Here is a 17,774-nt window from a genome sequence, read left to right as displayed (position 1 = left end):
AGAAGGCTCCCTCTAAATGGTTTTAGAAGGAGGGAGAAAGTTGGGGAGGAAGGAAAGCACTCTCATCAGAGCAGCCGAGCCAAGGGCCAAGGCCGTGATGTGCGTGCGGGTGCTGTTTGCTGTCAGGTCTTAGCACTTCTGGCTTAATATTTTCAAAGTACTCCTGTTTTCCAACAGGTGTATTGGTTTCATTGATTTCTGTTCTTTCCTGACGTTTTTCCCTTTGGTTCAGTTACATAAATATTGAGCCTCATTGCTCGTTAACTCCTGAAGTAATTGAACACCATCAATTTCCTTAGCAAAGTCACTGAGCTTACCTGAAGTCGTTATGAGAACGTACTAGTTTCCTAATGTGTGGAAGATTGTATGGAATTTCTTTATAAAGCAAGTCATGTATAACAGTTTGTGTTCTCTGCCTATGGTTGTGGGAACTTCATGGTTGTGTCTCCTGGAAAGGTGATCAAAACTGCCTGCTTTGTTTCAGACGATTGCTCTCCTCATTTACTTGACGGGAAGGTTAAATGATGAAGGACCATTTCTGATTCTCAGTCCTCTGTCTGTTTTGAACAACTGGAAAGAAGAAATGGAAAGGTACAGAGTAGATGTAGCTGAACTTATATTTGTAGTCTTGTCTTGTCTTACATTTTTTGATACTTGGCCTCTTTCCTGATACGTCTGGTCTGTCTTCTTATGTTAAGATATTTTTCTAGATGATGGATAAAAGATCATGAAGCAAAAATCTTGTCATATTCAATGATTTTATTCCAGAAAGGTTGAACTGAAACAGTGTAGGCAAGACAAGATCTGATAGGGGAGGATCCAGTGGGTGTTACTATTACCCTTCTACAATTTAAAGGCTAGTACTTATTCTCAGTAAATTTTGCTGATGTAAAGGAGAAACTGTCCTTCTCATAGTAACATAGGAAGTAACTAAAGTGAGAAACATTGCATTTTTAGTTAGCAGACCCTCTTAGACCTGATCCTTCTCCCTGCTTAATACAGACCTTACCCTGGGGTTTAACCATTATTCTAGGTACAGTTCTGTGACCAGCACCTAATGAATGGCATCTGCACACTGCAGTCCGTCCATGACGTGCACACACCATCTCATGGCTGTGGCATTTGGGTTCATCTGCTTCTTTCCTTGGATTTAGATTTGCTCCAGGTCTTTCTTGTGTAACATATGCAGGGGACAAGGAGGAAAGAGCCCATCTTCAGCAAGACCTAAAACAGAAGTCACATTTTCATGTGCTGCTGACCACCTATGAGGTATTCATTCATTTCTCCTAACCTGGGTCCTTAGAAGTTGTAGAACCCACTGAATTATATTGACTTTTTTTTTGAGAGCACACATTTTTCTAGGAGGATATCCACTTTCATCACATTGTCAAAGAGGGACTGTGACCAAACGAAGTGCAGGATCACTGTGCTTCAAGATAGCTAGACATATTTCCCTCTCTACTGGTGGATTAAGGGTAAAGCTTCCCAGAAAGTGGCACTTTAGCTGCCTCTTTGTTGATGAACAGGAGGAGGCAGGCAGCAGGGCGGAGGGTTTCATGTACAGAGGCATCATGTCTGATAACCGGGGGATAGGAATGCAGGATGCCTAGTTTCAGTCTTGTTTTAAATCCTTATCTAAGTAAGACTGGGCAACTGTAAGACCGTCTACTTAACCATAACTTGTGTTTGTGTGATAGTGCTACTTAGAAATTGTGCTTAGTTTTTAACTTAGTAAACAAGTTAAAGGCTTAGATCCTGTGGTTTAAGAGAGTTAACAAGAAATAAGAAACTAGATTATTAATAATCAGAATTTATCAATACCAGTCTTTATTTTTTTAATTCTAACTTTTTTTATTTTGGACCAAGGAATGAACCTAAGGGTTCTTACCACTGAGCCAATCCTCAGCCCTTTTTGTTTTTGAAGACAGAGTCTCAGTAAGTTGCTGAGGCAGGCTTTGAGCCTGCTGCCTTCCTGCCTGAGTCCACAGAAGCTGCTGGGATTCAGGTGTGGGCCACCATGCCCAGCAATACCAGTCTTTTTAATGTGTCTTCCTTAATTTTTCAGATTTGCTTGAAAGATGCACTGTTTCTAAAATCGTGAGTATACTGTACCCTGTCAGAAATTGTGCTGAATGTGTGGAAGTCTTGTCTTGTCTTACATTTTTTGATACTTGGCCTCTTTCCTGATACGTCTGGTCTGTCTTCTTTGGGTCCTGTTGATGGCAGGCATGGTGGGAATTCTGTGGTCTAACCTCTACTCTTTAGCTATGTGTTATTGGGTTGGTTTCTTAATTTCCATCAACTTCAGTGTCCTCATCTGTAAACTGGGGGTAGTTACCTTTCTTACTTTGGATGACTGTTGTGACAACTGAGATTAAATCTACATGGTTGATGTTTATCAGATTACTAGAGATTTTTATTACTAGCAGATTTTTATTGTTGTTTTTTGGTTTTATTTTGGTACTGGGGATGGAACCCAGGAGTACTCTACCACTGAGCAACATCTCCAGTCCTTTTTATTTATTAATTTTTTAAATTTTGAGACAGGGTCTTTCTGAGTTGCCAAGGAAGGCCTTGAATTTGTAATCCTCCTGCCTCAGCTCCCAGAGTCTCCAGGATTACAGGTGGGCCACTGCATCCAGCCTGGACACTGGATTCTTTACACTGTAACTTGCACAGACACCTGTCAGGACTGCTGCTTGAGATCTCACTGTAGTATAGGAGCCTTTTCCTGGCAATTACCAGGTAGCAGTCAGTGCTGTAGAACTGAGTATTTGGAAAAGAAGTTTGAAGTATACTTGTAATTTGTCCATTTAACTCTGTCTTGGTACTGGGGATTGAACTCAGGGGCATTTACCACTGAGCTGCATGCCCAGCCCTTTTCATTGTTCATTTTGAGATAGTCTCACTAAGTCGTTGGGACGGGACTCAAATTTGCAATCCTCCAGTTTCCCAAGTGGTTGTCATTGTAGGTGTGCCCCATCGTGCCCTGTGTGCATCTTTCATACTCAGAAGGTTTTGTTCTCAAAGGGCCTTATCAATATTTTAAATATTTTTTCCTCATCCAGATTGTTGTGAATGAGTTTCTGTTTACTCTTACTTTGATGACTGGGCCCAAGATTTTATGATTCCATCCAGTATTTTGTTTTACTTAATTTACATTTAAATGAGCATATGATGTGTTCCCTCTTTTTCTTTCTTTTTACTTTATTTCATTTTATGTCGTGTCACGTTATTTCATGTCATTTCATTTTATGGTTCTGGGCATTGAGCTGAGAGCCTCCCAACTGCTCTTCCACTCAGTCCTTCCCCCAGCTCTTCTTGGCTTCTTAATATCCAACTTGTCTTGTTTTGAAGTCTCTCCATGGAAAGGGAGTTACTGCTAATAACCAGGAAGGTAAATTATAGAGCTGCCCCATGGTCTGTACAATAGAGGGATGAGGAGTACAAAGATATCCATGAAACATGGTACTATCTGGCAGGTCTCAGAAGGTAATAAGATTGGGACATAAATGTTCTTGGGTACTTTATGTAAATTGCCCCATTTTGGTTTCATGAAAATCCTCGTAGGCAGGGATTATTATTCATTTTACAAATGAGGAAATTAAGAGATTAAGAATCCAAGTAAGGCAGAGCAGACATTCAAACCCAGTACTTGGTGCTTTGGGCCTCTTTTTTTTTTTTTTTTTTTAATGTTTATTTTTTTAGTTGTAGTTGGACACAATACCTTTATTTTATTTATTTAGTTTTATGTAGTGTTGAGGATCAAACCCAGGGCCTGGCACATGCTAGGCGAGTGCTCTACTGATGAGCCACAGCCCCAGGCCCTGGACCGTGTTTTTAAGAGAGCGTCTCTAAGTATGCAGAAGCATTGAAATGTCACCTTATTCAGCAGAAACACATTTTTACATTTCAGTCTGTTCTGAATGCATTTCTGGGTGGATTTAAGAGCCTTAGTAATGAAGGGACATTTATAATATTGACTCATAGCAAGAATCCCAACAACATAGTTGTTTCTTTTAGTATGTTTGTTAATGTTGTATTTCTCCATTGCTATATTTTACATTCTGAAAATAGGCAGTGTGATAAAATCTGCACTCAAGAGGTTTATGAAGGCCATTTAAAGTTGTATGTTATCACCATGGAATATTGAAATCTTTTGGACAACAGACAGTAGGCTTGTAAAATCTTGGATCGAGAAGATCAGGAGTTCCCTTGTTGGACTCTCCGTTCTTGTGTTGGAATTCCCTCTACTTTCGTTTCCGGGAAACAATCTTTAATTTCCTTTGATGAGTGATTCAATCCACTTTCATTCATTGAACCAAAATCCACTTCACTTAGCCTTTTGCATTAAATAAGCATTTTTAGATGCTTGTGTATATACATATCTGTGTCTAGTCCTTCTAAAGGCATCAGACCTGTTTTGAGTGGAACTATACTATGGACGCTCACCACCTATGTCATAACCACCGTCCAACCTCATGGGGACCCTGTCTCCTTATAATCCTAAATATATCCCCTGCTTATTCTGCCCAGTGCTCTCCTTGGACTTCCTGCCCTCTCTTTGGATCCCCAGGTCAGTCTTCTCCTACTCCACTCTCATTAGCTGAGTGTCTGTCTCTGGCTCTCTTCCTCTCAATTTTCTCTGTAGCCTGAGGAGGAAGGCTTCCTTTTTTTTGTTGTTGTTTTTCTGCAAATATTTATTGAATCATGGTCCAGATGAGGCCATAGGGATAGAGAAGATTAAGACATTGACCTTGACTTTCAGGGGTGTGTAGTCTTGTAGCAGATGCAGACAAACAGAAACAAAGGCAAAAGGGTGGCATGTGCTCCCAGTAGGTAGAGTGCCAGTGTATTTATTAACCTGCCCACCGCCTATTCTGTGAGCCTCTGTGATCAGATTTCCCACATTTAATTCCTTCCCTCCAAAATTCCTCTTACAGTGCTTGTGGGACACAAGAACTGTGCAGACATATTTATTAAATGGTTTAAATAAGAGGGAAAAATGAGAGACGCTTAAAAAAGAGTTGAGTAAAAGTGAGGAAGAAGATGATATTATTAACAGCTAGTACTTATTGAGAGTTACTGCTATAGTTTGGATCCTGTATATCTCCCAAAGGCTCATATGTTCAAGTCTTGGTCCCCAGCATGAAACTGGTGAGAGTGTGTGGAACCTGTGAAAGGGGAGCCCTCATGGGATGTCTTCTGGTCATTCATTGAGGGTGTGTCCTTGGAATGGGTAGCAGGGATCCAGCCTCCTCTTCTTCTCTGTCCCAGCCTTGAGATAGCTGGCTGGCTCTGCCATGCCCTTCAGCCATGATGTGCTTAACAGCAAGGGGGCCAGCTGATGGTGGACTGACCCTCCAAAATTGTGAGCCAGAGTAAAACTTTTCTCTTTATAAACTCATTATCTCAGCTACTTGTCACAATAGCAGAAAGCTGACCAACACATTCATTATGGGTTAATTATCTTTCTTTGTATTAGTTTTTTATTTATATATGACAGCGGAATGCATTGCAATTCATATAACATATAGAGCACGTTTTTTTCATATCTCTGGTTGTATACACAGTATATTCACACCATTCGTGTCTTCATACATGTACTTAGGATAATAGTGTCCATCACATTCTATCATCACTTCTAAACCCATGCCCCCTCCCTTCCCCTCCCACCCCTCTGCCCTATCTAGAGTTCGTCTATTCCTCCAATGCTCTCCCTCCCTACCCCACTAAGAATTAGCCTCCTTATATCAAAGAAAACATTCAGCATTTGGATTTTGGGGATTGGCTAACTTCACTTAGCATTATTCTCCAACTCCATCCATTTACCTGCAAATGCCATGATTTTATTCTCTTTTATTGCTGAGTAATATTTCATTGTGTATGTTTGCCACATTTTTTAATCCATTCATCTACTGAAGGGCATCTAGGTTGGCTCCACAGTTTAGCTATTGTGAATTGTGCTGCTGTAAACATTGATGTGGCTGTGTTCTGTAGTATGCTGTTTTTTGAGTTTTTTTTTTTTTAAAGAGAGAGTGATGGAGAGAGAATTTTTTTTTAATATTTATTTTTTTTAGTTATTGGCGGCCACAACATCGTTGTTTGTATGTGGTGCTGAGGATCGAACATATTGGCTACACCAGTTGCAGTCCCACCAGCAGTGTACCTTTTCTCCCACATCCTCGCCAACACTTTTTGTTGTTTGTATTCATAATAGCTGCCATTCTGATTGGAGTGAGATGAAATCTTAGAGTACTTTTGATTTTTATGTCTCTAATTGCTAGCGATGATGAACATTTTTTTCATGTATTTGTTGACTGATTGTATATCATCTTCTGTTCAGGTCCTTGGCCCATTTATTGATTGGGTTGGTTATTTATTTATTTATTTTAGTGTTTAGCTTTTTGAGTTCTTTATATACCCTAAAGATTAGTGCTCTGTCTGATATGTGAGGGGTAAAGATTTGCTCCCAAGATGTACACTCTCACAAATTGTTTCTTTTGCTGAGAAGAAACTTTTTAGTTTGAATCTGTCCCATTTATTGATTCTTGATTTTAATTCTGGCACCAAAGGAGTCTTATTAAGGAAGTTGGGGGATAATCCCACATGATGGAGATCAGGGCCTACTTTTTCTTCTATTAGATGCACGTCTCTGGTTTTATTCCCAGGTCCTTGATCCATTTTGACTCGAGTTTTGTGCACGGTGAGAGATAGGGGTTTAATTTCATTTTGCACATGGATTTTCAGTTTTACCAGCACCATTTGTTGAAGAGTTTATCTTTTCTCCAGTGTGTGTTTTTGGCACCTTTGTCTAATATAAGATAATTGCAATTTTGTGGGTTAGTCTCTGTGCCCTCTATTCTGTACCACTGGTCTACCAGTCAGTTTTGGTGCCAATACCATGCTGTTTTTGTTACTGTTGCTCTGTAGTATAGTTTAAGGTCTAGTATAGTGATGCCCCCTGCTTCACTCTTCCTGCTAAGGATTGCTTTAGCTATTCTGGGTCTCTTATTTTTCCAGATGAATTTCATGATTGTTTTTTCTATTTCTATGAGGAATGCCATTGGGATTTTGATTGGAATTGCATTAAATCTGTATACTGCTTTTGGTAGTATGGTCATTTTGATAAAATATTAATTCTGCCTATCCTAGAGCGAGGTAGATCTTTCCATCTTCTAAGCCTTCTTTGATTTCTTTCTTTAGGGTTCTATAATTTTCTTTAAACAGATCTTTTACCTCTTTCCTTAAGTGGATTCCCAAGTTTTGTGTGTGTGTGTTCTGGGGTTTTTGTTTTGTTTTGTTTTTGTTTTATTTTTGTTGTTGTTTTGAGGTTATTGTGAATGAGATAGTTTTTCTCATTTCTTTCCAGAGGCTTTGTCACTGATATACAGAAATGCTTTTGACTTATGGGTGTTGATTTTATATCCTGCTACATTCATTTATTTACTAGTTCTAGAAGTTTTCTGGTGGAATTTTTAGGGTCTTCTAGGTGTAAAATCGTATCATCATCAAATAATGCCAATTTGAGTTCTTTTCCCATATGTATCCCTCTCATTTCTTTCGTCTAATTGCTCTGGCCAGTGTTTCATGTACTGTGTTAAATAGAAGTGGTAAAAGAGGGCATCCCTGTCTTGCTCCAGTTTTTAGAGGGAATGCCTTCAATTTTTCTTCATTTAGAATGATGTTGGCCTGGGGCTTAGCGTAGAGAGCCTTTATGAAGTTGAGATATGTTCCTGTTATCTTTAGTTTTTCTAGTGTTTTGAACATGAAGGAGTGCTGTATTTTGTCATGCTTTTTCTGCATCTATTGAGATGATCATATGATTCTTATCTTTAAGTCTATTGATGTGATGACTTACATTTATTGATTTCTGTTGAACCAACCTTGCATCCCTGGGATGAATCCCACTTGATCATGGTGCACAATCTTTTTGATGTTTTTGTATTCCATTTGCCAGAATTTTTTGAGAATTTTTGTTTCTTGTTTATTAGAGATACTGGTCTGAAGTTTTCTTTTTTTGATATGTCTTTGCCTGGTTTTGGAATCAGGGTGATATTGGCCTCATAAAATGAGTTTGGAAGTGCTCCCTCTCTTTCTATTTCCTGAAATAAATTAAGAGTATTGGTATTAGTTCTTCTTTAAAGGTCTTGTAGAACTCGGCTGTGTATCCATCCAGTCCTTGGCTTTTCTTGGTTGGTAGACTTCTGATAGTATCTTCTATTTCGTCATTTGAAATTTTTTTTTTTTAAAGAGAGAGAATTTTAATATTTATTTTTTAGTTATTGGCGGACACAACATCTTTGTTGGTATGTGGTGCTGAGGATCGAACTAGGCCACATGCAAGCCAGGCAAGCGCGCTACCGCTTGAGCCACATCCCCAGCCCATCGTCATTTGAAATTGATCTGTTTAAATTGTGTATTTCATCCTGATTCAATTTAGGCAAATCATATGACTCTAGAAATTTGTCGATGCCTTTGAGGTTTTCTATTTTATTGGAGTTCAAGTTTGCAGCATCATTTCTGATTATCTTCCTGTATGTCTGTAGTGTCTGTCATGGTATTGGAAGGAAGGCTTCCTTTTTGTAGGCCAGCCTTTACGCAGACGTTTGTTTTAATTTTTCAAGTATTGTCCTTCCTTACTCACTTTTTTGTTTGACACACTTAGTTTTACAAATGCAAAAATAATGCAGTGGGATTCCATAATGTTTACCAATAAAATTAAAAACTTATAAAAGTCTTATAACACCCACTTTATTATCTTTTTGCATGATTTTCACATTTTTAAAAGGATATTCAATATTTATACCCTTTTCATTATTGTATTTTGCAGCTACTATTTATCATTTTATCACCTATTATTAGTTTATTTTCATTTTTTTGCTATTTTAAGTTAATGCATCTAGAATATCATCCAGTCTTTCCATATTTTGGATTTTTTTAACAGCTTTCCACCAGTACCATCTGTTAAAAATATGATTCTAGGACTGAAACTTCTTGAGAAATTGCTCTCATGACATACTATGCTATAAACGTGCTGTGGCAGCAGCCCCCAGTGACCTCCACGTTAACAAGTCCAGTGGCTGCATCATCCTGGACATCTCCGTGATCCTGTTCACCACTCTCCCATTTTAAAGTCCTTCTCCTTTAGCTGCTGTGACATCACTGTCTCCTGATTTTTCTTATGGGTTGAATCTCTGCTCTGCCCTTATGATCCTGACCTAGTTACCTAGCCTTTCAGAGTTTTAGTGTCCTTGTTGGCATGATTATGGTCACTTGTCTTATTCCTTGGATTAAATTGCACACAAAGCCACAAGCGCAATGTCTGGTACAGAGTACAATATGATAAACGTATCCTTTCATTTCTGTCTCTGGCTCCTTACTTTCTACATAGATCTCTCTCATCTGAGGGGAAAACAAAGCACATGGTAACCTTTCCAGATAGGAAGGTCACGATGCCAGGTATGCTTCTAACAGAGTGGGCTGTTAGTCTTTCTAACACGTCAGAATTGTATGGTAAGATGTGGTTGTGAAATATGTTTGAGCTACACGAAGCTGAAAGTTTGGATTTTCTCTCACAGCTTCTCCTGGAGTGTTCTTGTTGTGGATGAAGCCCACAGATTGAAAAACCAAAGTTCTCTGCTGCATAAGACACTTTCAGAGGTAAACTCAAAGGATAGTCTTAGTTTTTACACACACCCCTTCCTTTTTTAATAGACTTTATTTCTTAGAGCAAGTTAGGTTTACAACAAAATTGAATAGAAGGTACAGAGAGTTCCCATATATCCCCTACCCCTTTACAAGCCTAGCTTCCCCCATTCTCAGCCTCTTCCTGAAGAGAGATGTTAAAACTAATGAACCTACGTTGGCACCGCAGTGTCACCAGAGTCTGTAATGCTGGATTCACTCACTGTTGCGTGTCCTGTGAGTTTGAACAAACGGGTGATGGCATGTTTCCACCCTATAGTATCATGCAGAGCAGGTTTCCTGGCTCAGAAATCCTATACCCATCTGTCCACCGTTCCTTCTCCCCTCTAACTCCCCTTTGAAACCACTTAGTCTAGTCTATACAGAGCCAACTAAATGGAAACTTTATGATTATTATTATTTGTTCTAATTTGTAATATATGACAGCAGAATGCATTACAATTCACATTACCCATATAGAGCACAATTGTTCATATCTTTGGTTGTACACAAAGTAGAGTCACACCATTCGTGTCTTCATACATGTACTTCGGATAATGATGTCCATCTCATAAATTAAAACTTTTGTAATCAGACTTCTGCAGAGCTAAATAAACCTGTTTTGGAGGGCAGTGACAAAAGTAATATTTAATATGGCTAATTACTATTCCTTTCTCTTTTATGTAGAAGATAGCATTTACTAAAATCTAGTTATCAAATGAGTCAGACACTACCCCAATAAAATGCATTGTATTTTTGGAGATGTTTCAACTCTCTTTTGAGTGCTTTTAATTTTTCTCTTTTTTTTTAACAAATAAAGATCTTATACTCCTGTCTGCAGTTGCAGATGAATTGGATATACCTTACGCCTCCCCCAATTTACCTAATTTAGAAAGTTACCATTCACATGGAATCATGAAGAGACCAATTTCTTATAGCATATTGCCTTCAGGCTCTCGTCTGTTGTATTTTTAGTATGATACACTTGATTGCATTCCCTTCTCTTGATCTCTTGTATCATTCAGCAAAGTAGATGAGAAAGATCATTGTGGCCTGGAGCTGCCCTTGTTTCTGAGAAGCCAATGAAATGTGAAATACGTTCTCCTTGTTGACCTGAAAGTTTGCTCATTCATGAGACCACACTTGTTAATTTCTGAGATAATCAAAATTTGGTCCTCATCCTATAATAAATCACTTAAATTTAGAGGTCATTTAGAGGAAAATCTTAGACCTGGATTATGTATTTAATATTTATTGTACTAAAAGTTGCAGTGTTTAGAGTTTTTACTGAAGATATCATCATTTTTATTAGTTTCAAATATTGTTATCCCCTGCCTGGTAGGGCATCCTCTATCTCTGCTGTCCTCTTAGCCTTCTTTTTAGGGACCCTTGATTACGTGTCCTTCCCAAGAGTTTGTACTCTATATTTAAAATAATACACATGCATAGGATGTGACTTTTCCACATTACTTAATTCTGCTGGTGTAAGTTCTTGTTAATGTCAGCTCAGAGGTTGACCTTGCTTGGCCTGATATCTGTTGTTACTGTTTTTCTTCCTTCATTAGTCTCTTATCCTCCGTGTTCCTATCTGTTTCTCAGTGTTTTTCCTTTTTCTCTTGGAAATGCTGGGGTTTGACCCAGGGCTTCATGCATGCTAGGCAAGCGTTCTGCTGGTGACCCACATTCCCAGCCCTGTTTCTCAAAAATTTACAAAATCCCTTTTTATATTGGACTGTCCATGGCTTACTATCCAGAAACATCTAGAAATCTTGATATCTTGACTCTGAAATACTGCCAAGTTTATGAACAGACATTGTGTCAGTGTAAATCTTGCTGCTTGCTTGTAGCAGAGAGGCCTGATGCTATAAATAACTCTGGCTTCTCAAACTCTTTGAATGAATGTGTTTACTCAGATACTCCCATTAATTCCCCCATGTAGGTCATAACATAGTTTGACTCCTCACATAGATTGCATTTAGTAACCCTAGTGAATACTCATGTAATACTCAAGAGTGTACAACGTGATGTCACTTACATGCTTACAAGAGTGTCTTCTTACAGATTATTATCCCCTCCTTATGGTTGAAACTGGAGAGGTATTATTTCTCACATTAAATAGAGAGTACAACTTGAACCTGAGCCTTCTGATTTCATTTGCCTTGGTTCATTGTGTTAGATCATGTCCCTTTGTGTTCAAATAAATGTTGTGATGGGTCACTTGGTTTTGCTTCCCAGTGGTAGAGATTTTTAATTGTGTTTATTTACATATTCTAGTTCTCGGTGGTCTTCAGTCTCCTGTTGACTGGAACTCCTATCCAGAACAGCCTCCAAGAGCTCTACTCTCTCCTCAGTTTTGTGGAACCTGACCTGTTTTCCAAGGAACAGATGGAGGATTTTGTTGAACGTTACCGGGATATTGAAAAAGAGTCCAAATCAGGTTATTTCCCATTCAGCAAATTATCCCCAAGAGATCTTGACACAGAAACTTCCCTAATGCATAAGAGTTGTAGATTGAAAAGGAAGAGAATCAATACCGGAGAGTGCCTCCCAGGGAGAAAAGCCACCACAGATGTAAGGCAGATGATGGTCCCTCATGTGATGCTTTGCATAGTGATCACTTAGGTCATTAGCATATCATATAGCAAAACTTTTATCATTTCTTTATGGTGAGTATGTTCAAAATTATGGCTTCTAACTGGTTTAAGATATAAAATGCATTATTGTTAGTTATATTAGAATGTTCAATATAATCATCAAGGAAATGCAAATCAGGAACACAACGGGGAAACCTCCCCCCCCCCCCCCCCCCCCCCGTTAGAATGGTTATTACAAACACCACACGCTGGCAAGGCTGTGGTGGAAGGGGAACTCTGAGACACCCGGGTGGGAATGGAGATGGTACGGCCATCGTGAAAACCAGGATGGCGTTTCTCAGAAAACTAAATAGAACTGCTGTACAATTCAGCAATCCCATACTGGGTATGTAGTCGAAGAAGGGGATCGACACGTCAAGAGATGTCTGTGCTCCTGTGTTCATGGCAGCACTCTTCACAGTACCCAGAGTGTGGAGCTCACCTAGACGTCCATTAGCAGATAAAAAGGAAATGTGGTGTAGATACAGGATGGGATGCTCTTCAGCCATAAGAGGGCATGAGTCTCAGTCTTTTCCCAGGCTTGGGATAGGTGGTAAGGTACTGTCCTGTGAGGCGGGGTGCCAGCAGCGAGGCACAATCCCCAGTGACTCAGCGGCCCTGAGGGTAAGTAACTGATACCACACAGTGCTGCTCTGTGTTGTCAGTCGTTTAGTCACAGGCATTCAGCACGTTACATGAAGTATTCACAGCTTTTCATAGAAGAGGCTTCGGGTTAGATTATTTTGCTGAGTGGGCTAATGTAACTGCTGAGCACATTGGAGGTAGGGTGGGCTGAGCTGTGGTGTTTGGTATGTTAGGTCTGTTCAAGGCATTTTTTACATCTAAGATATTTTCAGTTTGTGATGGGTTTATAGGAATGTAATCCCTTTGTAAGTCCAGGAGCATCTGTACTGTGAAAACTTACTGTACTGACCTAGAACGCAGAATTAGCATGAAAATGAGGAAAGTGAGTTGCTCCATGTTCCCTACTAGTTCGGCGCCTCTGCTGTATTTTTGTACCACACTCTTGTCTGTTTTTCCTTCCACAGCAAGTGAACTACACAACGTCTTGCAGCCGTTTCTGCTGAGGAGAGTGAAAGCAGAGGTAGCTAAAGAACTTCCCAAGAAGACAGAAGTAGTGATATACCATGGCATGTCAGCATTGCAGAAAAAATACTACAAGGCTATTTTGATGAAAGACCTAGGTATTCAGAGGGCACTTGGTCCATTAAGAAACTAAATGGGGATGTGATTTTTGTGCAGGGAAATATTTTATGATTACACTCACTTTGTGTAGCAAGAATATAAGGTAGAATTTTGTATTCTGAATCACGTGGAACAATAGCAGTGTTAAGTGTAGCTCAGACTTGGTTGTTGCATGATGGAATTTCCCTTTTTCCTCTTCTGTGGTTTTTCTTCTGCCTGCAATATAGCAAACACTTTTAAGTGTCTATTCATGATTTTTATCCTCTATTTGCTTTTTTCTCCCCTCTTAAAACCACAATAGCAGTTAAAGAAGAAATTTTAGAAGTATACAATTGTTTTAACAAAGCACTGCTAAGTTCACCTTGTAGACTTTCTTCTCAAAACAAAGTGATGAGTAAGAAAATCCCATATGGATATGATTTTAATTCTCAATGGAGTTGATTGCCATTTGGGAGATTAGTATAAATTTGAGGGAAATACTATGAAATGAGTAAGGTTAAGTTTGTGTTTTGTTTGTGTTTTGATTTGTTAGTCCCTTTTCCTCTCTATCTTCAAAATTTCAGATGCATTTGAAAATGAGATGGCAAGGAAAGTTAAACTTCAGAATATCTTATCCCAGCTTCGAAAGTGCGTGGATCACCCGTATTTGTTTGATGGTGAGCCAGTGTCCTGTTTCCCCCCATTATTTTTCATTAGTAGTTGTGTAACCAAAATCATAGCTGGACTCTTCAACAGAACTGTTGCATTTACTGTGTCTACTCTGCTCATTTTCTCTATATTAATGATATCCAGTGTTAATTATACTGAAGATTTCTTCACATGTCCCGTAATATCCCTTAAGCTGCTTTCCTTTTTCTCTTTTAATGCAGGATCCGTTGCTTTGCCTTGACTCTACTTTTCTACAGTCTAGAAATGTTTCTAAGCTTTTTTGGAGGGCAGGGAGCTTTTCTTTCTTTCATGATAGTGACAGTTGTGGAGAGAAAAACTGGCAGCTTTACAGAATGGTCATAATGGGGATTCATCTGACCCTTCTTCAGGATTGGATTTCCATTCGTCTTGAGCCCTCTCGGTCACTACGCCCAGTTCCCCATGTTCTCTGTGATGCCCAGGCATTGTCAGTTCACGATTCGTTAACCTCTCAGATCCCTTGACACAGCAGATGGCTTCCTCCTTGGGACGCTCTTCACTCAGCTTCTGGGGTAGCAGTTCTTCCTGCCTTTCTTCCTGCCTGCATGCTCCTGCTCTGTGCCCTTTGCTCTCTCCTTTCATCCTAGTGACTTCTGTACATGTCCCTCTAAGCACTGCTCTTGTTGCCACAAATTCATGTGTAGTGTTCATTTTCATTCCCATTGGGGTTTTTGGATGCACTCTGATGGGCGATTCTCTGGCCCTGGAATTCCCTAGTGTAGAAAGATTGCAAAAGGCCTGCTGTACTTGTTTTAAGGAGTCTGCCAAGTACCGTTAGGAGCTGTTTAAAAGTTTAACAGAACTTTAATCAAGTGCACATTAGAACTTTTTTTTAAGGGAGGAGGGGCATTAGGAACATAGATTTTGAAGGACATCTTCCAGAATATTCTGACTGCCGCTTGTACCTTGAGAATCACTTTTATACACACCTAAGCCTATTTCTTGATTCCTTATCTAGAGTGAGAGCCTTAGAATTTCCTTTGTGGATCTTCTTGATCTCTGGCATCTTCCTTTCCCTCAGTTTCCTAAAGAGTGAGTTTGTTTCTTAGATAGATATTTATTAGACTTTTTGGATGTGCCAGGCTCTGCAGTTGATATTAAGCAAATAATTACAAAATGCCTCGAATAGGTGAGACTGGAGGGCCTACTGCATTAGAAAGAGCTTGGGCTCTCTCTGTTGCCTACCTATTGGGTTTTCTACTCAAGAACTTTGCCCTGACTCAGGGCACACGATTAGGATTGGGCTCTCTGCTTTCCAGGTGTGGAGCCAGAGCCTTTCGAAGTTGGAGACCACCTGATTGAGGCTAGTGGGAAACTTCACCTGTTGGATAAGCTGCTGGCATTCCTGCATTCCAGGTAGGAATAGGTTGACATGTGCTGCTCTAGGGAGTGACTGGTTCAAACCTGAGTAATGAAGAACTTACTGATTCTTGAGACTGATTCAAGTTCCCTTTTTTAGAAGCCTGGAATTCAGGGCCTACTTTCTCTGCAACTGTACACCCACTCCATTCTATCTCATCCAACCCCACTCCTCCACCTTGATCCTTTCTTTCCTGAATTCCTATAGCTTTTAGGGTCCTAGTCCAGGACTTGGCAAGCCCTACATTACTCTGCTACCTTGTTGATCAGTGTATGTTCACCTCATCAGTCCAGCTATGTTGGTTGCATCCACAAGGACGAGTCAACATCGAGCATTTCTTTTAAAATTGCCTGTTGCTTCCTTGAGTTGAACTGACACATAATAAAGGTTGAGTAAACATTGGTTCTTGTTAATCTTTGGGATTTGATTTAAACTCAAGGCATAGTTGGGGAATACTCTTTCCCAGAAATGCAAGTTGGGCATCAGAAGATGACATTTGGTTAGTGTTCAGCAGCCTGGTATCCAGCATGTACATATTCATTACCACAGGAAAGGGGGAGTCTAGGAAAAGACCAGAGACTCAAGAATTTCAGAAATGTGCCTTTAGGATGATTGCCCCAGGTGTGGCCTGAACTAACCTAAAACTTCAGATTTGTCAAAATTGCCCAGTCTTTTGCAAATTAAATATTTCATGTCTTGGGGCTGGAGTTGTGGCTCAGTGGTTGAGTGCTTGCCTAGCTAGCACATGCGAGGCCCTGGGTCCAATCCTCAGCACCACACAAAAATAAATAAATAGCTCAGTGACTAAGCACTCGCCTCACATGCGTGAGGCAGGAGATTCGATCTTCAGCACCACGTACAAAAATATAAATAAATAAAACAAAGTTATTGTGTCCATCTACAACTAAAGAAATTGAAAGAATAAAATAGATAAAGGTATTGTGTTCAACTATGACTAAAATGTAAATATAAAAAATTGTTAATAATCATAATAATTGTTAATAATCATAATTACACGTCTTACTGTATTTTATGGCCTTTGACGTATCTACCATAAGTGTGTGTGTTAGAGATGGAGAAGAACCTATAGATACCTTCCATCCAAGTTTTTCATGACCTCGAAAGGTCATGCCCAAGTCATATAGGTAGTAAGTGGCAGAGAGAGATAAGAATCGAGGTACTCACCTTCAAACTCAGTGCTTTTTCCAACAATTTGGGGCTAGAGTCTGGCCGATGTTCTCCCTAACTCTTGGTCTTACTCTCCTGGCAACATTAAGGTAAGTTCGTTTTCTTAAAAAAAATATTGTTTTGACAACATTGTCCTTGTTTGTTCAGGCAAATTTAAAACAATATCTGATAATAAGGGCTGTCACCTTGACTTTGTTTCTTCTACATTATTTTGAATTATCCTTTCCTTTCTTCACTCTCTATATGTAAGTTTCTTGTGTACCATGGGGGATTGCTTCTCTAACATGATGCTTCTCGACTTTTCTAGATGGTAATGACTTGTACCGCCAAGTGGGAATAGCAGTAGATAGCCTTCCATAGCTCTTCAGGATCTTGGGGAGCGGGTGCACACATATTTGTACCTTGCCTTTACTCTTCACATGTATATTTATTTTACTATTGAAATGAAACTTCTGTCTTCATTGAGTGAAGTGATATTCCAGAAAGAGGCTCCTTGGTTACGCCAGGGCTTCCACACTCCCTGGTGAATTGACAGGCCCTGGGACTGCTCTGAGGGATGCAGCTACATGTGGAGGCACTTTGTCTTCTTGTAGTTACAGGACATTGATATTTCTACTTCAGCATTTCCCTTATGTGTAAAGTTGTCCTCTTTGGTCATGTTGCCTGAGGGTCCCTCCCCGTAAACACTACTAGAGTTGGCAGTTTCTCCTTTTCTTCTTCTTGCCAGGGGCCATCGCGTCTTACTCTTCTCTCAGATGACCCAGATGTTGGATATTCTCCAGGACTATATGGACTACAAAGGTGACTCCCCTTGGCCACTACATCATCTGAGAGTCATAAGGGGTGTGGGAAGGTTACTGAGGAAAAGGTTAAAGACATAGAAGGTGAAAAGGCTGAGGAGAGTGGACAGTGGTGTGCGAAGCAAGATCGACAGCAGGGTAGAGACGCATGGGCAGAAGTAACACCCACATTCTCACCAGGTGATGCAGGTGATGGGTATGGAGCAGACGTTG

At 39.7% G+C, this 17,774-nt stretch overlaps 1 protein-coding gene across 5 annotated transcripts in view; it reads left to right on the top strand.

The window, feature by feature from the left end:
- Positions 1–17,774, top strand: part of Chd1l (chromodomain helicase DNA binding protein 1 like) — a 52,204-nt gene that overhangs the window by 7,930 nt on the left and 26,500 nt on the right. For 4 of the 5 annotated variants that reach the window (XM_078027703.1, XM_078027704.1, XM_078027701.1 and 1 more), the window contains exons 3-11: positions 485–591; positions 1,155–1,269; positions 2,066–2,097; positions 9,582–9,663; positions 11,962–12,124; positions 13,370–13,525; positions 14,090–14,182; positions 15,473–15,569; positions 17,489–17,562. In XM_078027703.1, the coding sequence (XP_077883829.1) occupies positions 485–591; positions 1,155–1,269; positions 2,066–2,097; positions 9,582–9,663; positions 11,962–12,124; positions 13,370–13,525; positions 14,090–14,182; positions 15,473–15,569; positions 17,489–17,562 (919 nt within the window). Of the gene's footprint in view, positions 1–484; positions 592–1,154; positions 1,270–2,065; positions 2,098–9,581; positions 9,664–11,961; positions 12,125–13,369; positions 13,526–14,089; positions 14,183–15,472; positions 15,570–17,488; positions 17,563–17,774 lie in introns of those variants that run through there. The other variant, XM_078027705.1, reaches the window with a different exon arrangement.

Source organism: Ictidomys tridecemlineatus, chromosome 11, assembly GCF_052094955.1.
Source record: "Ictidomys tridecemlineatus isolate mIctTri1 chromosome 11, mIctTri1.hap1, whole genome shotgun sequence".
Classification (NCBI taxonomy): domain Eukaryota; kingdom Metazoa; phylum Chordata; class Mammalia; order Rodentia; family Sciuridae; genus Ictidomys; species Ictidomys tridecemlineatus.
Note: the sequence above shows the minus strand (reverse complement) of the source record. Positions and strands in the feature narration are given on the sequence as shown.